The sequence below is a fragment of the Quercus lobata genome, chromosome 3, assembly GCF_001633185.2.
Source record: "Quercus lobata isolate SW786 chromosome 3, ValleyOak3.0 Primary Assembly, whole genome shotgun sequence".
Classification (NCBI taxonomy): domain Eukaryota; kingdom Viridiplantae; phylum Streptophyta; class Magnoliopsida; order Fagales; family Fagaceae; genus Quercus; species Quercus lobata.
In genome coordinates this window covers 51,552,334-51,579,825 of record NC_044906.1, presented here as the reverse complement: position 1 = coordinate 51,579,825, position 27,492 = coordinate 51,552,334, and the positions used below count along the sequence as shown (strand labels likewise).

Here is a 27,492-nt window from a genome sequence, read left to right as displayed (position 1 = left end):
TTTCTACCTACACAAAAAACCAATTGGTATCTTGGTTTAATAATAAAGAGTTATCATCAAGAGTAGTAATCATAGATTGAAACTCTCTAAAAAAAATAAAAATAAAAAACCATCATCAATACGTGATTGAAAAAAAAAATGTAACAGATTATGAACTGTTTGTAATGAAATTGGATTTTATTTTGCAAATGGCCTATTCAAAGTATTCATTGGTCAATATCTTAGTAAAATAGCAATTTTAAATAAATTTGTGTGTTCTAATTAGTTCAAGTTGATAAAATATTCACCCTAAAAAAAATGATAAAATATTGTAGTGTATTAAAAAAATTATGAAGTACTTAGTCGTTGTATAAGAGAACTTGAGTTTGTTATACCTTAACCCAACTTGTGCTATATACACGTTACATGTCAATATCATTGTTATCATGACAATTTCTCTTGTCTTTTCATGTTATAAGCTCTGGGCAGAAATTATTTTTCTATATAATTTCAGTCTTCTTGATGCTTGCATTTTTCCTTTGAATTAGACTATTAGTACACTTATGCCAGCTAACCAACTCTCCCCCACCCAATCTACCAATGGAGTAAAAGAGATAAAAATCCATCGACCTACTCATTCTTATACAAGAAGATATGAGCCCAACTCGTTGATTTAGCAGTGAAATTGTGCAGCAATATTACATACACAATAAATTTTATAATTGGTTCATGTATTAAATTGTGATTAATGTAACATTATTTTCATATGGAACTATTATTGACATTACTTTTTTCATACACTAGTCACAACGTGTTACTAATAATTGTGAAAAAAAAAAAAAAAGTAAAATTTATGGTGTACATATATACTTATTGATGCGTGGAGGACTGGAGGCTTACATCTGATTGCGGCCAAAAGATGTTTACAATGTTTAGAACTTTATTATGGTTTGGTCAATGTATTCTCTACTTCAAAAGGTGTTCTCTTCTCCCATAAAGTTCAAAACGACTGATAACTAATAAGCAAAAATAGACCAAAATCTTTTCAAAAAAAAATTCTATGATTTTTTTTTATTCACATACCAAAGCTGGGAAAATTTTACTGAAAAGAAATTATGTTAACTACTCAAACTTGACAACAAACTTAGGTTTTTTGTTTTTTTTTTTTTTTTTTTTTTTTTTTTTTTTTTTTTTTTTTTTTTGAGAAACAACAATAAATTTAATTGTAACTAATGTTCAAGTAGACATATTATGAGTCTATTTCTTAGTCACTCCATAATATTTATAAAAATATTAACAACAATATTTTTTTTATTGGATTTGAATTTTGATAAATTCATCATTAAATTACATTTTTTTCTTATATTTTTCATATTTACAAATAATTTAGAAAAATTAAATATCACTAGCTATGTAATCAATCAAAATTTTTAAATTTCAAATTTGTGTATTCTAAAATTATGTATAAAAATATAAGTTTATAGTTCAAATAGTAAATAATATTAGATTAACATAATATTTAACATGTGTGTTAAAAACATAAACAATATAAAATTTAATGATTAAAATTTTAAAATATGTAACCATATTAATTTTTTGGATGGATTTTATCTTATTAAAGAAACTTTTTCCTAAACGTGAGAACGAAAAAGAAAACTAGGTTGGATCCTTACAAAGTTATTGAGTCCGGCCTAAACACAAAAAAGTCATTATCAAAGAGTTATCGTCTAAGAAACACTAGTACAATTGTTTAAGAAACTATAGACCTAACTATAAAAGTAATCAATTAATAATACCAATTTGGCTTTTCTCTAATTCCATTGTTAGGGAGGACAAAGCAGCCTTTCGGAGATCTCAAGGGGCCTTCTTCAACTTCAACCCTCGATGTCCCCGAAGTTGTTCTTGTTGCCCCCTCTTTTCCCTTTAACACACACTAGTTAAACATCGACTCCTCCTAACTCCAAACCCAACAAAACTCAGACAAAGAAAAGACACAGACAGAGAGAGAGAAAGAGAGAGCGATGGCGACCCTTTATTCAACTCATTGCCGTTCATATTCGCCATTAACACAATCATCATCATCATCATCTTCTTATTCTTCGTACTGTTCTTCTTCATCATCGTCTTCAAAACTCGGTCATGTAGCGGTATCTTCTTCGGCTCCAAAGCGTTTTCTTGCAGCTAAGTTATCTGTACTATCCCAGAGCCAAAATGTGGCCCGCATGCAAGACGGTTTGTTTCTTTCTTCATTTCAAGAATCTGAATGATTCCTTTTGTTCTTTTTTCAAATGGGTTGGTGTTTGTTCACAAAACCATTGAATAAAAATTTTGAATTTTTAGTTTTTTTTCTTTCTTTAATAATCTGGGACTTAGATATTGTGGCTTCTAGTATGACCTTCAATCAGTTAAACATGATTATAGATTGCATGGATAGTATTAGCAAGTCAGGGTAATGAATTCATATCCTTAATTATGTTAGTTTTCTGAGTAATCAAGAAGGGGAATTGTCAATTTTATTGTCTCAGTTTCTGCAATTTTTAAATATGATAAACATGTTCGTCTCACTTGAATGGCAACTGGGCGTGTAGGTGCGGTAGCCACTGCAGTAACCCCAATTGAAAATGATTACCCTTTCAAGAAATTGAAAGGTGGGTTGTTGTCAGTTCCATCTACGGATGAATGTAAAGATGCAGTCGGATTCGATATCAATGGAAATGAGTCTACAGTTAGTATTACTGTGGTTGGAGCCTCAGGGGACCTTGCCAAGAAGAAGATATTTCCTGCACTTTTTGCACTCTATTATGAGGGTTGTCTCCCTAAGGTTTTGCATTTTTTTCATAACTAAGAAGATTCCTTTATTGACGGGTCAGCTTAAAATGAGTTTATTTTCAATACTTTTAAAGTATGAAGTTATTTCTTTGCAGCACTTTACTGTGTATGGTTATGCTCGGAGTAAGATGACCGATGCTGAACTTAGAACCATGGTCAGCCAGACCCTTACTTGCAGAATTGATAAGAGGTGAAAATTTGAAAAAGAAAAATCCTGTCGTTTGCTTGACTTGAAGCTTGGTGTACATATCTGTAGTTTCAACCGTGGAAGTTAGTTATATAGTATTGCATATTACACATTGTGCACGCGCGTGTGTGCGTGTGTTTGGTTGATTATGGAATGCTTTGAGTTGTTCAGGTTGTGATGTATTCTTTCTGCTGGATTATCAGGGAGAACTGTGGTGAAAAGATGGAGCAATTTCTTGAAAGATGTTTCTACCATTCTGGTCAATATGATTCACAGGAAAACTTTGCAGAGCTAGACAAGAAGCTGAAGGAACATGAGGTACTTTGTGTGTTGGCTGCATGTGATAGAAATTTACATAGTAATTCTGATGTAAGGCATTTCAAAATGACTATTCCACTTGGCATGTTGACATGGCTGAATAATCTACATGGGTATGATGTGGTGGTTGACTATTCCACATGGGTTGCTGACATGTCTGAATAATTTACATGGCGAAGGACCTTCTTTTATAACATATCTAATTGTTTTTACACTTATGCTAGTTATAGTTTGTTATGATTTTAAACATGTGATTAATTGTTTTACACATGCTAGCTATGGTTTGTTTTGATTTTAAAACATTTGATTTTGATTCTACACATGTTCTAGCTATAGTTTGTTAAGGGTTGTTATTAGGGATGATGTCAACATGAGTTTAGCATAGCCAAATCCTTTGTTGTATAAATAACCAAGATTGTCCATCCTAAATTCAACTTAGGGCCCATTTGGATGGAGGGGGAAAGGAGGGGGAGTGGAGGGGAGTAGAGTAGAGTTGGCTAAAAATAGGCTAATTTTGGGCCAAATCTACTCTACTCCCCCTCCCTTCCTCTCAATCCAAACGGACCATTAGTCATATGAAAATTTTATTTGAATCATAATTGAGATTTGAGAATTCTCTCCCATTCTGCTGCCACTTTCTCTCTCTTTCTTTGAAGTTTTTAAATTTCTTCATCGTTTTGGTATTAGAGTTGAGGCTTTGATCAAGCTTCCATGAATGCTTCAACCTGCTAAAGAACCTTCAGATTTACCCATCCTTCTGATTTGAATTACTTGTCTGAGTACATTAAAATCCTCTTTAGAAATTTGATCGTGGTCCTTTTTAAAACATGTGAATCATTGTTTTTACTTTTTACACTTGTGCAGTTTATGGTTCTAATTTTTAAACATGTAATTAATTTTTTTGCACATTTTCTTTTATTGACATGGAGAAAGCATATGATAGGGTCCTTAGAGAGATTATGAGGTGAGTTTTGGAAAAGAAAGAAGTTCCTCTAAAGTATATCAAGTTTAAGATGAAGTTGAAACTAGTGTGAGAGCAAGTAGAGGCATCACATGTGAGTTTCCTATTGGTATAGGTTTGCATCAAGTGATGGATGACCTGAGTCTAAATTGTTCTAGAGGAAGTCCCTTGGTGTGTGCTTTTGGTAGATGATATAGTTTTAGTGGATGAAATTAGACATAGAGTTAATGCTAGGTTACAAATTTGGCGAGACAATTTAGAATCTAAAATCTTTTGATTAAGTGGGACTAAAACCAAAGTACATAGAATGCAGATTCAATAAAAGTAGAAACAAAGATTAAGGGGTTGTAAGACTTGGAGGTCAAGAATATCTTGGATTAATAATTCATAACGATGGAGAGATTGAAGAATATGTGAATCATAGGATAAGAGTAGGGTGGATGAAGTAGAGAAGTCTAAGAAGCACATCAAGAGTATTGTTTGATCGTAAAATGTTTATTAAGTTAAGAGTAATATTATAACCACAAACAATTTTATGACATTTTTACAAACTATTGATAGTTAAGAGTAATGCTACAATCACAAACTATTTGACAACGTTTTTACAAACTATTGATGTGGCAAATTTTTACTGGTTCTCATTTGGGCCCACCACTAACATCACTTTTTTACTTAACAATAACCACTTACCACATTAGTTTGTAAAATAGTTTGTGGCTTTAGATTTTTCCTTAAGTTAAAGGAAATTTTTTATAAGATTGCTATAAGACTACATATTCTCTATGGTACCATATGTTGCTCTACTAAGAAACAATATATTCATAAAATGATTGTAGCTTAAATGAAAATGGTAAGGTGGATAAGTGGAAATAGACAGGACTTGAAATAAGGAAATTCAATTAAAGATAGGATTGACCCCTATTGATGAAAATATGTTGGTTATTTTCAAAGAAGAGCCATTAATGTACTGGTAAGAAATAGTGAGTCGATTAAAGTTAAGGGAATGAAAAAAGGGGTAGAGGAAGAAAAAGTAACATTAATGTTAGTAAAAAATGACATGTCAATTAAGGAAGTAAATGATTTCAGATAGAATGGAATGGAAAAAATGAATACATGTGGCCTACCCTGACTAGTCTATTGAGAACCCATAGTCGACCCTAAAAGTTTTAGGACTAAGGCTTAGTTGTTGATGATTAGTTGCAATTCATTATGATTTCAACACATTAATTATTTTACACGAGCTAATTATAGTTTGTTAAGGTGTTGTTATTTTGAATGATGTCAACATTAGGTCAACATTACCAACTCCTTGGTGTATAAAATTATAAATAGTCAAGATTGGCCATTGTCAACTCAACTTAGTCATTGCATGAAAATTCACTTTGAAATTAAAATTAGAGTTTCTCTCTCATTCTATTGCCACTTTTTCTCTCTACTCCATTTTATCTTTCTTTCATTGAACTTCCTAAATTTCTTTTACATCACATTTTACCAACAAGTGGTTCCTTATTTATGCTAGATGGAAGTTAAAACAAAATCTGGCTTTCTGATTATGGCTTATCTTTCATATCTTTCTTATCTTTTATCAATTGGAGTGTATCTTGTATGCTGAGATCATAACAATGTTTCTTGTATTTTATTTCTCTTTTGGCCCTTCCTTTTTTACTTTCCATGTACCAAAGTTGCCCCTTTTTTGTGCTTTTCTAATGAAATTTAGTTACATGTTTTCTATGTATATATATAGGGTTCAAGTTACACCTTTGAATTACATGTTTTCTATGTTCCTAACAAGTATGCCAAATTTGTCAACATATGTTATTTATTATTCGATCTATAAATTTTTTTTTTTTTTACATAATTTTAAAGTACAGAAACTTGAATTTTAAATATATAATAGATAACATAGTTATTGAACTTTGATCGTTTTGAAATTTTGCAAGTATAGAAGATATAAGAAGAAAATATAATCCAATTATTAAAATTCGCATAAAAAAAAAAAATCACAGTGGTTTAAGATAACTTAAAATTATACCAGGTGTAACTTATACCCAACTTATATATATGCATTCAATCTTCCTAAATGTTTATGGGAGTTTTTAAGCTCTCATGTGCATAAAAACAATTCCTGTACTTAATATCCCATTGTAGTTAAAAGAAAACCAACATATTGTGCATGTTGGACTTGCTGAATTAATGTCTTTCTGGAGTTTCTGCCTTGCTGGTACTTGCAAGTTGCAATGCAGCATTCCCTTTGTTATTTGTATACCTTCTACAGATCAGATATAAGAGAAATCACCTCTTTTGCATGGTTGGGCTGGTGTTACCGTTATTTGGTTGATTGTTAGAGATAGATGTGATGACTATGAGTGTGATTGCTGGTGCACATTGGAATCAATTGCAATATAATTTTTGGTGGAATTGGTGTCCAGGGGGATATGAAATGATTCATTTGTGCAACTTATTTATTAAGCTAGTGTCACAACTTGTGGCACAACTCACCCATTGGGTGATTGTGCAACTTATTTATTATTATTTTATAATTTAAAAAAAAAAAAAAAAAAAAAAAAAAAAAAAAAAAAAACATATCCTGAGTTGCACCTGTAACAGTTTTTGTTGTGTTCTTTGTTTAATGGTTAGGGACTCTAGTAATGGCACTCCAGTAAATATTTTCATTCGTTATTTTGGGGATTTTCTAGCAGTCTTGTTTCTTCAAGGTCAAGATAGGATAAGGAGGCTTTTGTCTCCAAAAGAAACTAAATTAACTGCTCTTTCCACAACTTGAACATGTATTTATGTATTTATTTGACAATGATGCAGGGTGGGAAGGTTTCTAATCGCCTCTTCTATTTGTCAGTACCTCCAAATGTATTCATAGATGCTGTAAGATGTGCAAGCTTGTCAGCCTCAGCTGGTAATGGCTGGACTAGGGTCATTGTTGAGAAACCCTTTGGTCGGGATTCAGAATCCTCAGCTGCTTTGACAAAAGGTCTTAAACAGTATCTAGACGAGGATCAAATATTCAGGTCAAGTTTTTCTAACAAAAGTCGGTTCATATTATGCACAGATATTGACTATAATCTGATTATATCGACAAATTTATTTTACAGGATAGACCACTATCTGGGAAAGGAGCTTGTAGAAAACCTATCTGTTCTCCGGTTCTCTAACCTAATATTTGAGCCATTATGGTCAAGACAGTATATAAGGAATGTACAGTTTATATTCTCTGAAGATTTTGGAACTGAAGGACGTGGAGGGTATTTTTATTTCTAATTGACATTTGTATTTAATTTCATGTGAGAACATATGATTTATTTTAGTTTTCACTTCATTGAATGTAGGTACTTCGACAATTATGGAATAATAAGAGACATTATGCAGAACCATCTGCTTCAGATACTAGCCCTATTTGCCATGGAAACTCCAGTTACTTTGGATGCAGAAGATATCAGAAATGAAAAGGTTTCCCCTGCACCCCCCTCAAAAAAAAAAAAAAAAAAAAAAACCCTGAAATCTGGCTATTTCTAAGATGTTTTTCCATGTCTTTTTTTACTAAGAAAGAAATTGTTTTCCGGTTGCTAGGTCAAAGTTTTACGTTCAATGAGGCCATTAGAACTAGAAAACATGGTCATAGGGCAATACAAGAGCCACACAAAAGGAGGTGTAACTTATCCAGCCTACACTGATGATAAGACTGTACCCAAGGACAGCTTAACTCCAACATTTGCAGCAGCTGCCCTCTTCATCGATAATGCAAGATGGGATGGGGTGCCTTTTCTAATGAAGGCTGGGAAAGCATTACATAATAAGAAGTATGCAGAATTAAGGAAGAACTTCCTAAGTAATATTTTATTTGTCTTGAGGTGCATCATTTTATTTAAATTTGTTCCTTTTTTTTCTCTGCAGGGCTGAGATAAGAGTGCAGTTTAGGCATGTGCCTGGCAATTTATATAACCGAAACATTGGGACAGATCTTGATCGAGCTACAAATGAACTTGTTATCCGAGTGCAGCCTGACGAAGCTATTTATTTGAAGATCAATAACAAGGTCCCTGGTTTGGGGATGAAATTGGACCGAAGTAACCTGAATCTTCATTATGCAGCAAGGTAAAACATATTTTTATATTATTTTATACATGTCAAACTCAAAACTACCTTATTTTAGTGTATACCTAGGTGTTAGGTATCATTTTAGTCTTTGTTAATAATGAACTATAAGTAATAATTTCATTATCTGACTTTTGCATTATTTTTGTTGATTTAACAAAACTTGAAAAGTCAGCTGATATCAGTGTTTTACTGTGGTGGTACTTCATGAGTGATCTTTCATATTTAAATCGAATGCCTTTGCATGTTATTTCTAGATATTCAAAGGAAATTCCAGATGCTTATGAGAGGCTTCTGCTGGATGCTATCGAAGGGGAAAGAAGGTTGTTTATCCGGAGTGATGAATTGGATGCTGCTTGGTCACTCTTCACACCTGTGTTAAAAGAGCTTGAAGAGAAGAGGATTATCCCAGAGTATTATCCTTATGGGAGTCGGGGTCCTGTTGGAGCCCACTATCTCGCAGCAAGATACAAAGTCCGATGGGGTGATGTTAGTGTAGAACAATGACTGGGAATGGTCGTCGTTATTAGTCATATTAGGGAGCATAAAGCTTCTTGGTTCGGAGAAAGCTTTGTTTATTAAGTCCGGGGGAGACTAGGAAAGTGAAGTTAGTGACAAGCAAATATAATCATGCTCTCCTTTTTCATGGTTGCTTTTCTTCCAAAACACAGTTAGGAGTTTAGGATTTCATCAACATGGGAATTGCCATGAATGTATTTTCCACATTAAATGTCATGTCGTATAAAGTTATGGGCACTCATTGAAGTTACTTGGTCAATAACAAGAAGAGAGAAAATAATTTAGTGTGGATCAAACTATTCAGTGGGCGCAAACATTGTTTGTGTTTATGGAAATGTAGACTTTCTTAGCTACACATCATGAAGCTCAATAGCTCACAAAGACATTATTAAAAAATTGAGAGTTTTAATAACAATGAAAATACTATTTTAACTCATAAACTAAATATTATCAACAACATATTAGAGTATATATGGCAAGGCATAATTACAACATCGATCCAAATTACTAACGGAAAATTATTAAGTACTTCCAGAATACTACCTAACTAAGAAAAGAGGGAAATATATATATATATATATATATATATATACACTCATATATATATATATATACACTCTAGTAGTAGATTGTATAATTAGAGCCACCACTGCATAATAACTGTTGTCATTTACTTTTACCTTTATTGTTATTTATTTTCCTTAAATTGATTGTTGGATCTAACATTAGTGATTTATTTTGTTTGACAAATTATGATATTGAGATATTTTTTAGTTTAAAATGATTATTTGTGATGCAGTTACTTTATTAGTTTTAAATTTTAAATTTTAAAAATTTATTTATTTTTTATTTTTCACAATTCATATTAATTGAATTAATACTGTAAGGGCACGATTCGTAACGAACCGTAGCGGCGTTGGGTTCGCACGTAAAAAGGCCCAAACAATATCATTTGTAGAGCGTGGGTTTGAAAGGCTAGGCCTTGGTCCCCAGGCGGTGGGTTTTTCGTGGTGTTCATGCATGGCTAAGTTTTCTTCACCCTTGGAGTCTTTCTCTTGGAGGTGGGCTGGGAGGCTCTGGTTTTTGGCTATTTTTCCCAGTCCCCTTTCTTGGCGCTCATTTTTCCTTTTATACTCGCCTGCGTTCACTGTCCTTCGTCCACGTATAGGTTTAACTTTTCCAAGACTGATACTTGTCCCATTAGCCCATACCCAAAGTCGTTGGGGGTGGTTGTAAAAGTCGAAAAATACTGTTCTGTCAGGTGCAGGGTATTGAATGGCAGTAAGGGCAGCTTTCCCTGAATATTTTAGATTTTTTTTCAAGCTTAATCCTATACCGTTTTTGCCCTATCTTCCGGTAGGATTTTGGGTTCTGCCGAGGACTGAACTGTCCTCGGCTGTATCCCAAGGCTATCTTGTACTTTATATTATCGGGCTTGGGCCGTAGCCCTCCTCGGCTTGGACCTTTGGATTCCCCATGGATAAATGGGCCTGGCCCATAAATTACTTGGGCCCCACAATAGCCCCTTAAAACCCTGCTGTCCAACCTCTTGGTTGGAAAAGGGGGTTTTGGTAATGCCGAGTCTTTATTATGGCTCATTTAATTCGGCCTTTCATTAATGCTGGTGGTTTTCCATCTGTCCAGGAAATGTACCGATCTACGAGACATTCTTTTGATTTTGCTCCCGACGCGTTCTCGCCGTTTGGTTATCCAAAACGCGCTTTTAATGACTTCTATTTACGAGACTCATCTACATTCGACGGTTTGTTTGATGAGGTGGGGAAGTGGAACGGATACATCTTCGTTTACAGATTCTTTTGGAAACCTGGATGAATTTAATACCTTCCGTTTTGCCCTTCCTATAAGAAGACAAGTAGGAGGCTATCGCTTTCGTACAGAGACCCTTTTATCCTTCTGAGATCTGAAATCCTTAGCCTCCATTAGCGTTTACTTTACCCACTAGTTATACACCAAATCATAATACGTTCACCATAACAACGAGTAATGAAGGAACCATGCCCCTCCCCAAAGCACCATGTTCTAATAAAGCTCGAAATGGCTCGGTCAGGGCAAGGATGGCGGAGACTCAAGATTTGTCTCACCTTCCTTTCAGCCAAAATCCGAAGCAGGGACTCGTCACGTCAAACTTTCGGCGTGATTAAGTCGAGAACACCCATTATCAGCACCAACCGCTCTCTTATGAGCATACCTAACATGGCACCAATGTGTTAGGAGTCAGGACTGAGGCAGGGACTAAGTGTCCTTGCTTCTTCCTCTCTTTGTTCACTGGTGCCTCCTTTTGCCTCTCTTTCTTCTTCTTTCCACTACCAGATCCATCCTGGTACTTTTCATTCTCCCTCTTTTACTCATTTTTCTTTCTTTTCATCTCTTCCCTCTTCTTCTCCTCCTTCTTTTCATTCATCTCCTCCATCTTCTTCATTCATCTCCTCCATCTTCTTCTGAAGAAGGTCCTTCTCTCGATATGGGCACTACTGAGGCAAAGTTTGGAAGGACTTCGGAGACGAGTTTAAAAAGAGATTTGGCTGTTTACTTAATGTATTGCTTTTTTTATTTATTTATTTATTTTTTTTATGGTTTTGGCAATCTATCTTTTATATAGGCTTGTTTAAGCCCCTCTGTGTACGTTGTAATACATCTTTATATTAATAAAATTGTTATCACTTTACTTGATATGTTCTATCTCTATATTTTTAGAAATAACAACGCAATGCAAAGACATACAATCGTGTGAATTCTTTTTATTTTTAAACCATGACCGACATCTAGGACCAAAGTCCCAGTTAAATAAAAAGATCTTGCTCTGTGTTTATAAAAACAGTCCGGCTTAATAATACTGAATCGAACGAATAATACTTAGGGCCGAAACTCCCATTAGGCGGGAAAAGGAAGGACATTATGACGAGCTTACCGAGTCGGCCTGGCACAATACCGCCGACCTTAGAGTACAATACTTGGGGCCCTAATCCTTCATCAAAGATAAGGGCGCTATTACGAATTTGCAAGTGCTATTTGGCACAATAATGTAGCATTTGAATCAATGACACCTAATGCCAAAATGCTTGCTAAGAAAAAGATATCACCATAACTTTAATAGAGTTGTTTGGCACAACAATGCCGACCTGTAAAAAACGATACTTACCTCAAAACTAGCCGAGATGACCGCTCAATGCTCGATGTGGTGTAGGAAGTAACCATCCGAGGACGTATCACCCGAAAAATGAACAGCCCCTCTAGGCTACTGAATAATGGCGCGCTTCACCATCTTCTTAACACTCCCGTTGGCATTGACCTTTTACAGCATTTGAGCCGAGGATTGAATAACTTAGAATTGCTATTAAGTAGCCAACCTTACAAAACTCAATCTTTTTCTCATCCAAGTAGTTGGTTTCCCCATAGGCTTGAGTCTGAGGACCATGCAATGCCTTGATTCTGTCCAAAACTCAGTTTTCTCATCTAAGTAGTTGGTTTCCCCATAGGCTTGAGTCCGAGGACCATGCAATGCCTTGGTTCTATCCAAAACCTAGTTTTCCTCAACTAAGTAGTTGGTTTCCCCATAGGCTTGAGTCCGAGGACCATGCAATGCCTTGGTTCTGTCCAAAACCTAGTTTTCCTCATCCAAGTAGTTGGTTTCCCCACAGGCTTGAGTCCGAGGACCATGCAATGCCTTGGTTCTGTCCAAAACCTAGTTTTCCTCATCCAAGTAGTTGGTTTCCCCATAGGCTTGAGTCCGAGGACCATGCAATGCCTTGGTTCTGTCCAAAACCTAGTTTTCCTCATCTAAGTAGTTGGTTTCCCCATAGGCTTGAGTCCGAGGACCATGCAATGTCTTGGTTCTGTCCAAAACTTAGTTTTCCTCATCCAAGTAGTTGGTTTCCCCATAGGCTTGAGTCCGAGGACCATGCAATGCCTTGGTTCTATCCAAAACCTAGTTTTTCATTGCGTGGGACCTTGGCTTTAGGGGAGTTAGCTCCTCGACCGAGCCCCTAGCGTTATCCATGCGACTAACGCTACCTGGCGTAGCCCCTAGTCAAGAAACGTAGCCCCTAGCGGAACTTTACACTAAAACTCTATAACCAGTTGTTAGAAATGATGAAGAAACTCTCTCAACCTGCCGCTATACCAACACACAAGCCCTTTCCCACAGACGGCGCCAATTGTAAGGGCACGATTCGTAACGAACCGTAGCGGCGCTGGGTTCGCACGTAAAAAGGCCCAAACAATATCATTTGTAAAGCGTGGGTTTGAAAGGCTAGACCTTGGTCCCCAAGCGGTGGGTTTTTCGTGGTTTTCATGCATGGCTAAGTTTTCTTCACCCTTGGAGTCTTTCTCCTGGAGGTGGGCTGGGAGGCTCTGGTTTTTGGCTATTTTTCCCAGTCCCCTTTCTTGGCGCTCATTTTTCCTTTTATACTCGCCTGCGTTCACTGTCCTTCGTCCACGTATAGGTTTAACTTTTCCAAGACTGATACTTGTCCCATCAGCCCATACCCAAAATCGTTGGGGGTGGTTGTAAAAGTCGAAGAATACTGCTTTGTCAGGTGCAGAGTATTGAATGGCAGTAAGGGCAGCTTTCCCTGGATATTTTAGATTTTCTTTCAAGCTTAATCCTATACTGTTTTTGCCCTATCTTCCGGTGGGATTTTAGGTTCTGCCGAGGACTGAACTGTCCTCGGCTGTATCCCAAGGCTATCTTGTGCTTTATATTATCAGGTTTGGGCTGTAACCCTCCTCGGCTTGGACCTTTGGATTCCCCACGGGTAAATGGGCTTGGCCCATAAATTACTTGGGCCCCACAATTAGTAAATTTTGTATTTTTTTCACTTTGATAAAATCTGATAAATGGATAGGGTTGACTAATTTAATTAACATGTCGTGTTAAAATTGACTTATATAATCGAATACTCATAAGTTGACATAATAATAAATTAATAACTTGACACCTGAACACGAATTGCCACTCCTATGGCTTGTATCTCAGCTAGCACTAGCACCTATTGGTAATTCCAACGAAGATAGAGGGTTCAAATCTCTCTCTCTCTCTCTCAAATTGTCAAAAAAATAAAAATTTTGACACATCATATTTTATTTAAATAATATAATAAAAATAGTTCCATTAGGCATTTACAACCACAACCACAATAAAATACCTATTAATAACTACCATAATTAAAAATTTAATAGTTTCATATAAAAACAAAGTCATAATAAATATCTTTTAATAACTATCATAATTATCAAGGGTCATTCTATGGGAGTCCAAATCTTCTGCCCCACTTTTCCTGCTCCAATCTATATTCCACTAATAAAAACTTGCCACATGCTCACCTAATTAATTTAATACTACCATTAATTAATAATGATAGTATTAATAAGTTAATAATGATAGTATTTAATTAATTAGATGAACATATGACTTTTTTTTATTTATGAAATATAAAGTGGAGCGGGAAAAGTAGAACTGAAGATTTGGACTCCATTCTTTGGTACTAGGGGAGGTACGGTACCCACTTAAAATTTTCAACTGTTGATTTCATTTGTTTCAATCCTAGTCGTTTATTTAATTTTAATGAAAACCTGTTACTAGTCAAGCATGTTCTATATAAAAGTAAAGTGAATATGCAGGAAGAAAAAAAAAAAAAAAAAAAAAAAAGATGTCTCTGCATCTCTCGGGTTCTTTCTCTCTCGCTCTTGTTCTTCAGTTCTTCCTCTGCTTCTCTCGAGTTCTTGCTCTCTCTCTCTTGTGTTGTGTGTGATGGGTGAATCTCATTTGGCATCCCATGGCTTTACTCAGTGGTGTGATGGGTGAATTTCTTTTGGCATCCTGTAGATTTACTGTGTGGTGAAGGCTTCTCAAAAAAATCAAAATCGCTTTAACATAGTTGAAGGTAAGTATCAAAACGACAAAACCCTAACTCATGCAAGTTGTAAAATATGTTTTGTTTCCCCAAATTGTTTGTTAGTTTTTTGGATCTTGTTTTGCTCTACGAGTTATATAAGAATAGATGTTATGCTTAAAGATTATTAAATCTTGGAACATTCAAAATAGAATTAGGCCATATCAACTATGCTATCTGTGTTTATAGTTTGGATTTAATATTTTGGAATTGTATTGTTTGTCTTATAAATTTTAAAGTTAGCAATCTTAGTTAGGTGGTCTTTGAAGGACTCTGTGTGTGCTAAAGTGGTTGTGTTGGGCTAGTTGTTCTGTTTGTAATTTGTTTGCTCTTCAATATAATGTCTGAATTATCCCAAAAACATTAGAAGTACATCTTATGCACTGGATCATGTGGAACAATGTTAATCTGCTTTCATTTACTACTTTCTATTTCAAATGATTATTGTTGATTGCACATCACTACTCTCTCTCTATTTTATATGTTCGAATATACTATAAGCCTATAATTGGGGAATTTATCCCTCTATGGTGCTTGTTGGTTCTTAGCTAGCTTGCGGGGTTAATGACCTTTTTTTTTTTTTGTCGGTATTTTCTGCTTTGAGTTTGTATCGGGTCTCCCCTGTTTTTGTGCAGGGGTTTATTTTGCTTTTAGGTTGGCCTTTGTGATTTAGAGGCTGATGGTTTGTTTGTAAGGTTTGATGGCCTAGACTTTGTAAAGTTTAAAAGAGATGTCCTATCAATTAAACTGGAGAAAAAAGGCCTAAAGCTTTCAAAATACATTCTACAAGTGTTGATTGTGACCTAGACCATCATGAGCCATCACTACTAATATTAATACCTTACCACTAAATGTTACCATATATCAGCATTCACTAGATGTTATTCCACTTGAGTGTGATATGATTATAACATAAAATACCAAATAGTTAGACAAATAGTGAATTTTATAAGTTTCTTTTCATAAAAAAAGCTACAACAAAGTATTGAAAGTGAATGGAATGTAATCTAAGATAGCTTGATGGATGAATCTAAGATAGTGGGTATGGGGTATGGTACCCACTCAAATCTTAGTCATATATTTTTATTGTTTTAATCTTGACCGTTTATTGATTTCTAATACATATTCTACACATGTATATGGACAGTGCAATCATTCATCAGGCAAAGTTGAAACGTTCAAGGACAAGGTAGATGCCATCCATCGACAAGATATTTGTGGACTTGGTTGTTAAGCATATACAACTTGTGAAAGAGCAAATTACTTTTAGTTGTTATAAGGTATTAGTTGTTGGAAAAATGGCGCTACAATGTGAGGATGGAACCTTTGACGAAAAAATAGTTGCAGAAATATTGAATGTAATTGTTAGATATTGGTAACATTGCATTTTGGCAGACTTTGAAATCTAAAATTATTTTGAAATGTAGTTATAGCTTGCTGCTAGTTTGGTGTATTTTTGCTTTTGCTTGGTTGCTTCATTTTGTTATTTCCTAACAAAAATATCATTAGCTATTTTCATTAGAATGCATAATTTATTTGCTTCTCAATTTTACACTCTCTTTCCCTTCATATTTGGGATATCAAGTTCTTCAAGAACATGCTCTGAGGCCTAAATTTGTTTTATGTTTCAATTTCAAGTTCTTCAAGAAAACACATTAAGGCATAAATTGTTTTTTTTTTTTTTTTTTTTTTAGAGTTCACAATTACAGCATTGTATGGTCTAAATATATAGCTTCTTTGGAATCATTTAGAGGATCAAATGTTTCCTAAGAGCATTCGCATCCAGAATTCATATCCTATTCTATTTTACCATCTCAAAAACCTATTTTATCAATTATATAATACCATTTTACAATACACCAAACATCCCAACTTTTATTTTCCTATTCAACTCATTAAAATAATATATATACTACCCAATAAAATAATATAATCAAATCTCACTCTCATCCTCCTGTTTATGTTTTCCTCATTGTTCCTCTCTCAACCACCCATCACCACCACCTCTGCCACAAGAATCCCACCACCATGAAAACCCATCAGAACCCCATCAAAACCCATTGGAAGTTGATCTCCACGCCTCCACCAACGTTGTCTCCATAACTACAGCCCCACGCAAGATCAATACCCAGTCACTGCACCACCATGACCCAAAACCCACTGCCACACAAATCAAACACCCACACCACTGGATTCCATTACAAATCACCTCACAACCCAAATCAACCTAGACCAAACAAACCCACGCAAGATCAATACCCAGTCACTGCACCACCACGACCCAAAACCCACTGCAACACAAATCAAACACCCACACCACCGGATCCCATTACAAATCACCTCACAACCCAAATCAACCTAGAACAAGCAAACCCAAATTAACCCACCATCACAGACCACCCCAAAACCACTGACCTAGACCCACCATTGCCATTGACACCGACCCAACCCACATCGCACTACCGCCACCGCTAGATCAACGTTTCCTCCATCGTTGATCAACCCATTATCGGCGAGAATCATAGTGTCACAACAGGGGAAAAAAAAAAAAAAAAAAATCGGATCGCAACCTACTAGAAAAAATGAACCATTGTGATGTGGTTTTTCCTTTGAATCAAGTTTTGCTATTCTTTAGGTTTGATCATTGATGTGTGATGTTGGATTTGGAAGGAGGATGGTGTTTGGGTGTTTGGGTCTGAAGAGAGGAGAGAGCAGATGAGAAAGAGAGAAGGAAGAGAGAGAAGAGAAGAGAAATAATGAGAGAGAGGAGAGAGAAATTTTGGGGTATTAAAAAATTATTATCCATACATACAATTAGCTATAGTACCATCTTACTTTACCATTTTCGCACAAAAACCAAGCTTCATTCGGGCTGCTAATTGTAAATTTTTTTTACAATACTGCTACAGTACCATCTTGTACTGTAGTAGTATTGTAAAAAAAATTTACAATTAGCAGCCCGAATGAAGCTTGGTTTTTGTGCGAAAATGGTAAAATTTGCCAACATATGGCATATGGCAGTGCCAGTGCGAATGCTCTAACAAATAACGTTTGCTTTGGGTGACCTTTTTTTTTCATTGAGAAAATTTAACACCATAAAGGTATCAAAAAAGTTGAGATGTGTTTGATTAAAATACCCATGAGATGTCAAAAATCACTGAGTGGTCTTGAAAACCTCTAACATGACCAAAATATCTTTACAATTACTATAAAATAAAATAAAATAAAAATCCAGGATATCACTCTAACATGGCTAAATTGAGTGGTTTGAATGCTATTATGGTAAGTTTCAAAATATTTAGTAGTTTAGTCATTCTAGGTATTTTTAGCACTACTTTGTTCATTTTCAGTGTTTTTTTTATATATTAATTTTGAAAGTTAAAAAATGTATTTTAGTCATTTTATAGGTTAATGAAGGTATTTTGGTAATATTTGAAGCATTAGGGTATTTTAGTAATTTTATATATTTTTAGAACTATTTTTTGAAATCCTTAATTTCCAAGGTATTTTTGTTAATTTTCAAGTTTATAACCATTTTGGGAAAATTTCTTGTTAACATTTTAATTATTACCAAATTGTTATGAATCGACAAAAATACAATTATATGTGATGTTGGTATTACCCAATGTGATGATAAAACTGTCAAATATGAGAAACAAATTATAGAAAATTAGGGTATTATCAAATGTGACAAAAGTACAGTCACATGTGAAACTATTGTGACCGTACTTTTAGGTATTTTTGTTATATATATTCATCAATTATTAGGTAATTCAATGGGGTTAGGTTGGGTTGGCTACGCTTATATGTAATGTTGGTTCTACTTAATGTGGTCATGGAATTGTCAAATGTGAGTAAAAAAGAAGAGAACCATTGAATGTGACAAAAGTATGGTCACATGTGATATTGATACTACCCAATGTGACAATAAAACTGTCAAATGTGAGAAAAAAAATAAGGAACCACCGAATGTGACAAAAGTACAATCACATATGATGTAGGCACTGCATAATGTGAGGATGAAATTGTCAAATGTGAGAAAAAAAGGGAACTATCAAATGTGACAAAAGAATAGTTACATGTGATGTTAAATTTGCACAATGTGAAGATGGAACCACTGAATGTGACAAAAGTATAGTCACATGTGATTTTGGAACTGCACAATGTGAAGATAGAACCGTCAAATGTGATAAAAAAAAATAAGGAAATCACCGAATGTGATAAAACTTGGTGTAGTAGCCTTGATTGATGACTATTTCATACTGGATCTGTAGTTTCAATTCAAGTGTTTATTGAAAATTTTAAAATTGTCAACAATCTTTGTATTGGATTTTTTGCATAAGTTGCTAATTGTATAGTCATCCTATTTCCAACCTTAGACACCACAATAAACATACAACTGTGATTAAGTTGCAGATATTGCATAAGAACAATTAGAGAGCACATAAGGTTATACATCTTCGGTTTTATAGTATATATTAATGATGCACAGAAAATCAGTAGGCTGAATGCTCCGGGCTTCAATGGGATTGAGATTGCTTGGAAGGCCTGAAAAGAAAGAAGCACAAGATCAAAGGTGACCGGGGTGAACTGGCCAAGAACCCTCTGATGCTTAAGTTAGTTTTCACTCTTGAACTCAAGAATTCCAACTCTATAAGTGGTGAAAAACTTACTTTGATTTCATATGGCTGAGTCCTTTTATAGTGAGTTTTGGAGTGATTACTTGTTTAGTAACTTCCTCAATGTGGATGGAAGTTAGAAGGTTCAGACTTAACTTCTACAACTACCATCAGAAGTTAAGAACTTAGTGAGAAGTTAGAGCAATGAATAAGAGTTTTGCTCCTACTTTAGAATAGTAGAATGTGGTCCGAATCATAAGTTTTTGGATATAGATTTACTCTGAAAATTTCTAAGTGTTTGGCGGTCATCTAAGTGACTCCACGCTAGACGACCTTCTTGCACTTGGATGACCTTTCTGATCTTGGATGACACTATGGATGAATTGAAGATAGTCTAATTTTTGGTTTACCATCATATATAAATAATAAAAATATAAACATCAAGAAAATGACCTCAATTATGTTATTTTATAGGGAGGTATGCCCCTAAATGTGATGGAAGCCACCAATGGTGTATATTTAAATATTTGTGGAAGAAACCAAGATAATTCCAGCTGAATTTTTTTATTTTTTATTTTTATGAATAAGAGTAATTATTGTGGCTGGGCTAATTTCATGGGATGCTTTTTTTTTTTTTTTTTGGTTTTCGATTTTAGATCTAAATTTTTTAATAACTTTAAAAAAATTACTATTGTGATGAGCGGTTATTAGTAAGTAAAAAAGTGACCTTAGTGTTAAGCCCAAATGTAAAATTATGATTAGATGTGATATTGGTAGTGCTTACTGTGACAATTGAACTGTCAATTGTAAGGAGAAAAATAGGGTACCACCGAATGTGACAAAAGTACGGTCATAAGTAATGTTGGTATTGCCCAATGTAATAATGGAACGGTCAAATTTGAGAATAAAAAAATAGAATACCATTGAATGTGACAAAAATAGAGTCATATGTGATGTTGGAATTACATAATGTGAGGATGAAATCGTCAAATGTAAGAAAAAAAAAAAAGTAAGGGAACCACCAAATGTGAGAAAAGAACTCTCATATGTGATGTCAGAACTACACAATGTGAGGATGGAACAGTCAAATGTGAGAAAAAAAAGAAGTAAGGGAACCACCAAATGTGAGAAAAAAAAGTAAGGGAACCACCAAATGTGAGAAAAAAACTGTCACATGTAATATTGGAACTGCACAATATGAGGATGGAACCGTCAAATGAGAGAAAAATACTGTCACATGTAATATTAGAACTACACAATATGAGGATGGAACCGTTAAATGAGAGAAAAATACTGTCACATGTGACAAAAATAGAACAGATGCGATGTTGGTACTGCTTAATATAATAATGGAACCATCAAATTTGAGAAAAAAAATAATAAAGGAACCACTATATGTGACAAAAGAACTGTCAAATGTGATATTGGAGAACTACACAATGTGATAATGGAACCGTCAATGTGAGAGAAAAAAAAAAGAGAACCACCAAATGTGAGAAAAGAATTGTCAAATGTGATGTTGGAATTGCACAATGTAAGGATGAAACCGTCAAATGTGAGAAAAAAAATTAAGGGAACCACCAAATGTGAGAAAAGAACTATAACATGTGATGTTGGAACTGCACAATGTGAGAATGAAACTGTCAAGTATGAGAAAAAAGTAAGGGAACTACCCAATGTGACAAAAGAACTGTCATATGTGATATTGGAACCGCACAATGTGAGGATAAAACTATCAAATGTGAGAAAAAAAGTAAGGGAACCACCAAATATGAGAAAAAAACTGTTACATGTTGTTAGGTTCTAAAAACTTAGGATCTTATGTATTTAGAACTCTAATATGTATTATTGGCAAACTATGATCAAAACAATGTTTAGTCGTATTTAAACTTGCTCAAAGTTGGTTCATTTATGTAAAGTTGGATTTAAGTTAATGCAGATTTAATAAATCATTTCGGCCTGGTTAGATCGATCAAAGCTTAGGCTCAATCACTCGAAATTCGGCCAGAATGCGTTTTCTGCAGAATTCCAACTCAGCCTTAGTTTATTTAAAACGTTTAGGGTTTTGTATTTTTGCCCTAGGTATATAAGGCAAACCTTAGCCACATTTTAGTGTTGCTCATATTGCTGTTTGTGTAAATCTCTTGTGAGATCTGAGAGGAGCTTTTCTTTACACAAGTTTTGGATTATCAAAAAGGAGATTTCTTCAAGAGCTTGATGATCATTCAGTTGCTGCCATAAGAACTTAAAGAAACACAAGCGGGTGTGCTTGTACTTGTTGGAGAATCCAAGAAAGAAGGAGTATGTGGTTTCGGAGTTTACACGTGGTCGTGTCAGTAAGTTTCTACTAGTGGGTAGTAATAGGATGTTAGTGGTCTAAGTCCTGTTGAACAACGTCGATTCTTTCATAGTGTATTTAGGTTTACCTTGAGGATAGTTAGGTTAAATTATCCCCAGGTTTTACCAGTTTGTTTTCCTGGGTGATCATATCATTGTGTTATTTATCTTTCCGCTGCTTTGCATGATATGATTATTTGATTGTGATAACCTAGATTTGGAATTTCAACTAAGTAACAACTTGGCTAATTACCTAGGTTAATCCAATTGTGTTTTTAAGGGGTCTAAAACTATCAAGTGGTATCAAAGCGGGTTGCTCTCTAGTTGTTGATCTTTTGATCATTGAGCTGATCCTTGACCCCTGTTGTCATGGAACACGGACATTCTCTTGTTATTCCTCCTCACTTTGATGAGAATAAATATGCTTATTGGAAAGTAAGGATGAAAGCATTCCTGAAATCAATTGATGAGAGAGTTTGGAACTCCGCCGAATACGGATGGGAGAAGCCCACTACTCCTGTTAGTGAGTGGTAAAATTCTCAAAAAGAAGCAGTCGCGTTCAATAGCAAAGCTATGAATGCTATCTTTAACGCTGTTTCTATGGAGGAATTTAAGAGAATCTCTAATGTTGAGGTTGCTCATACTGCTTGGAATATTCTCTAGACTGTGCATGAAGGCACAAAGGCTGTCGAAATCAACAAATTGTAGCAGTTAACTTCTAAATTTAAAAGCATTAGGATGTCTGATGATGAATCTTTTGATGAATCTTTTGATGAATTTTATGCTAAACTTAATGATATTGTTAATTCTGCATATAACTTGGGTAAAATCTATGATCAACCTAAAATTGTTAGGAAGATTCTTAGATCTTTGACTGAAGATTTTAGACCCAAGGTGACTGCCATCACTAAGAGCAAGGATGTGGACTCCATCCCTGTTGATGAACTTGTAAGATCTCTTCAATCCTATGAGTTGGACCTACCTAAGACTAGCAAATCCAAATCAATGACTCTCAAGTCAGTTGATGATGTTGATGTTGGTGGATTTGATGATGAGCTATCTGCTACAGAGATTGCTTACATTGCCAAGAACTTTAGGAATTTCCTTAGAAACAACAATAGAAGGGCAAGAGATAAGAACACTGTTGAACCTAGAAACTTTAGGAAAAATGATCCCACTAAGGTTAACAACACTGATAAACCTAGAGAAAAAGTAGGTTAATCTTCTAATAATTCTATGGGTCCTCAATGTTTTGGATGTCAAGGGTATGGTCACATGAAATCTAAATGTCCTACTTTCTTGAAGTCTAAGGGTAAAGCTATGGCTGTAACCATTGGTGATGGTGAAGTTTCTAATGATGAGTCTGGTTATGACGAGGATGAAAATTTCATTGTCTTCACTGCTACTGTTATAGTCAACGAAAGCGTATATGCTAAAGAGAACCCTTTTAATGGGGGAACTCTTTGAGGACACAAATCTTCAAGTAGCCTACAATAAACTTTGCAAAATTTCTACAAAGGATGCTATGAATGTTGAATTAGGCTTGAAGAAAATTGCTTCTCTTGAGCTTGATAAGAAAAACTTGCTTGTTAAACTAATTGATGCTACTAAACTTTTGAATAATGTGAAGACTAAGAACATGCTTTTACTTGATAAAGTTAAGAATTTGGAACATAAGCTTTCTATTGCTAGAGAACAATCTAATAGGTCTACTAGTTCCAAACTTAATCATATGCTTAGTGTTCAAAAGTCTCATTCTGACAAAACTGGGTTAGGTTTTGTAGAAAGCATCAATGTGTCTGCACCCAATTCCACTATCTTTGTTCCTTCATCTTCTTCTGAACCCCCTATGAGTGAGGTTGTCAAACCCTTAGAAGTTACACCTCCTAGAAAGATTAGGGTTGAACTGAAAGAGTCTAAATCTAAGCAGCTCACCCTTTCTAAGGACAAGTCACATGATAATCCTGTATGGGTTTGTCATTTTTGTGGAAAGACTGGACACATTTGTCCAAACTGTTATAAGCTGCAAGCTACTACGAGAGCAAACAAACCAAAAGTACTGTGCCTCAAGCACAGGATCCCATGGTACTCATTGGTGAATTGGTAAATGTTCTAAACCTTTATTTCAATCCTGGAGTTGGTAATCATTCTCATATGAATAAGAACTTCAATGCTCGTGGTGCGTCTAAAAAGTTTTGGATGCAAAAGGCTCAATCGAATTGAGTCCTTCTGACATGGTCCTTGTGTTTCATTGCTATTCTTTGTGACCATTGTTTTTTGGTTTTTTTTTTCTCTGTTTCTAGAATTTGCATTGCATAACATTCATGCATTTCATTCTACGTTGTTTTTGTTTATCTTTTTCAAAAAAAAAAAAAAAAAAAAAAGAAGAAAAAAGGAAGCAAATTGTGTTTTGCACTATTTTATTGGTTTTTGAAAACAAGGTTGGGCAACTTATTTTCACATAACATGTCTTTTGTACGTTGTTTAGCTTTGATGAGCTTACTTATTGCACTTTACTAGTTGAAGTTTTGTAGTGCATGTCGTGTGGGAAAGATGTTTATGGTTTTGATCACTTTGTCTTGATCTTGAAGTCACATGTTTTTGACTGTCGGACTTGAACCTTTTGAGAAAGAAATAAATAACCATCTCATCACTGTTCACTAGCCAATCATGAACACCTTAGTGCATATCGTAAGATTTTGTGCTCGAGAAAGTGTAGCACATGCACAAAAAGATCATTAGGTGTAGCCTTGATGATTATTCAGTTGCTACCATAAGAACTTAAAGAAATACAAGCAGGTGTGCTTGTACTTGCTAGAGAACCCAAGAAAGAAGGAGTCCGTGGTCTCAGAGCTTGCACGTGGTCATGTCAGTAAGTTTCTACTAGTGGGTTGCAATAGAATGTTAGTGGTCTAAGTCCTGTTGAACAACTTCGATTCTTTCATAGTGGATTCAAGTTTACCCTAAGGATAGTTAGGTTAAATCCTCCTCAGGTTTTTACCAGTTTGGTTTCCTAGGTGATCATATCATTGTATTATTTATCTTTCCGCTGCTTTGCATGATATGATTGTTTGATTGTGATAACCTAGATTTGGAATTTCAACTAAGTAACAACTTGGTTGATTACCTAGGTTAATACAATTGTGTTTTTAAGGGGTCTAAACACTATCACATGTGATATTGGAACTGCACAATGTGAGGATAAAACCATCAAATATAAGAAAAAAGTAAGAGAACCACAAATTATGAGAAAAGAACTGTCACGTGTGATGTTAGAACTGCACAATGTGAAGATGGAACCGTCAAGTGTGAGAAAAAAGTAAGGGAACCACCCAATGTGACAAAAGAACTATCATATATAATGTTGGAACTGCACAAAATGAGGAGGAAATAGTCAAGTATGAGAAAAAAGTAAGGGAACCACCTAATGTAACAAAAGAGCTGTCACATGTGATGTTGGAACCGCATAATGTGAGGATGAAACCATCAAATGTGAGAAAAAAAGTAAGGGAACCACCAAATGTGAGAAAAAAACTGTCACAAGTGATGTTGGAATTGCATAATGTGAGGATGGAACCGTCCAATGTTAGAAAAAAGTAAGGGAACCACCAAATATGAGAAAAGAACTATCACATGTGATGTTGGAACTGCATAACGTGATGATAGAACTGTCAAGTGTGAGAAAAAAGTAAGGGAACCACCCAATGTGACAAAAGAATTGTCATATGTGATGTTAGAACTGCACAATGTAAGAATGAAATCGTCAAATGTGAGAAAAAAATAATTAAGGGAACCACCCAATGTGACAAAAGAAACTGTCATGTGTGATGTTGGAACTGTACAATATGAGGATGAAACCATCAAGTATGAGAAAAAAGTAAGTGAACCACCGAATGTGACAAAAGAACTGTTATATGTGATGTTGGAACCGCATAATGTGAGGATGAAATTGTCAAATGTGAGAAAAAAAAAGTAAGGGAACCACCAAATGTGAGAAAAGAATTGTCACATGTGATGTTGGAACTGCACAATGTGAGAATGAAACCGTCAAATGTGAGAAAAAATTAACCTGATATAGCAAGTTTCTTACTAGTAGGTACCGTATCCCCATTTTTTTGGGGGTATTATAGAATTACTCAATTATCAAACTTCATATTTACTATTTCATATACAAAAACAATCATAATTAATGTGTATTAATAACTATCAAATACATATTTATATACAAAATAAAAGAGAGAGAAGGTTGGTAACTAGTTATATTTATTAGTTCCATAATTATCATAATTAAATATTTCTATCATAATTATCACAATTAGTTATTTCTATCATAATATTTATTAGTTACATATTTATATCAAATACATAATTATCATAATTAAATATTTATTAGTTTCATATAAAAGCACAATTATAATAAATATTTCTTAATAACTATCATAATTATCAAACTTCATATTTAATATTTCACATACCAAAAAAACAAATCTTATTTAATGTCTACTAGTTATTATCATAATTATTAAATTTATATATATTCAAAAACTAAAAGAGGGAGAATTTTTATGAAAAAAAAATTTTAGATAAAAAATCAAATTTTATTAAATGTTCTTGTATATTGCATGTGTTGCTAACTAGTTATAATTATTAAAAAAATAATTCCAATTGAATAGCATTCTCACTCACAAGGTTGACGAGCTCAATGCTCATCTTCTCAAAAAGAAAAAAAAAAAATGAAAAAAAAAGAAAGAAATAAAAGGTTGATGTGATCAAATTTCCATCCAAAATTATCATTTTGCTTTCTTTGACTTTTTTGGCCTGTAATTTACAAAATTAATGCATTATAAATACAATGAGCAGGCACCTTTGGAAATCATTCATATTTCTATAAAAAGACAAGTTCAACAGAATTTATCAATTGACTGAATTAGGCTTTGGAGGTCACTATAACTATTGACAAAACTAAATCCAACTGAATTGTGTTCAAGGTATCTTGTGCTCAAATTTCCTTCCAAATATATCAAATTTCTTTCTTGTCATTTTTGGCCTGTAAGCATTACCACATTATAAATATAGCTAGTGGAGAACATAACAAAGTCATTCATATTTCTTCAAAAAGAAGTGAACTTTCTGATTTCAATGGAAGGTAGAGTACATATGCACTGGACTAAGGTGCTATTTGTTATGGGCTTGATGTTCATGGCGATCGGGCCCAATGTAGCTCTGAGAGAATTTGTCATTTCAATGGATCCATGTGATCAGAGTGGTTGTGAGAATGCTTGCAAGGCAATTCTTGAAGGAAAATTTATGAGTGCTGATTGCTACAAGGGAAAGTTCTGTGAGTGTCATGGTGGATAGTAGTTAAGAGGAGATAAAATCTAAATAATGATATGCGACTGTTTTCTCTAATAATAGAATCTCTCTCTCTCTCTCTCCCCCCTTAAATATACTTTCTTTCAACTTAATTAATTAGAGCATTTTCTTTAACAAGAAAATCAAGAAAAACTGAATTTGGGGGAAAAAAAAAGTTCATTAAAGGCATATGCCAGGGTTAGTTGCTTTGATTCAATATGGAATTAGCCAAACTGGTAAATCCCAAATTGCTTAAAGAAAAATATCAGGTTTAACGAAAAAAAATCTGATAATCCAATAAGAAAATGTTGAAACACCACATAGATATTTAAAGAACTTAGAGTTGAATATGGTTAAATATCATAAAAATAT

General features: G+C 34.5%; 1 protein-coding gene and 1 long non-coding RNA gene across 2 annotated transcripts; both read left to right on the top strand.

The window, feature by feature from the left end:
• The first annotated feature begins 1,759 nt into the window (after positions 1-1,759).
• Positions 1,760-9,199, top strand: LOC115982131 (glucose-6-phosphate 1-dehydrogenase, chloroplastic). The gene is made up of 10 exons (XM_031104649.1): positions 1,760-2,211; positions 2,568-2,800; positions 2,904-2,998; positions 3,199-3,313; positions 7,092-7,297; positions 7,382-7,531; positions 7,616-7,736; positions 7,857-8,086; positions 8,181-8,381; positions 8,639-9,199. Exons 1-10 carry the CDS (start codon positions 2,001-2,003, stop codon positions 8,886-8,888), a joined length of 1,812 nt encoding a protein of 603 aa, XP_030960509.1. The 5' UTR covers positions 1,760-2,000; the 3' UTR covers positions 8,889-9,199.
• A 5,363-nt stretch (positions 9,200-14,562) lies between these two features.
• LOC115981898 lies at positions 14,563-16,265 on the top strand. Its single transcript, XR_004089466.1, has 2 exons — positions 14,563-14,803; positions 15,960-16,265. It is a non-coding gene; the product is annotated as an uncharacterized LOC115981898 (long non-coding RNA).
• Positions 16,266-27,492: the final 11,227 nt, after the last annotated feature.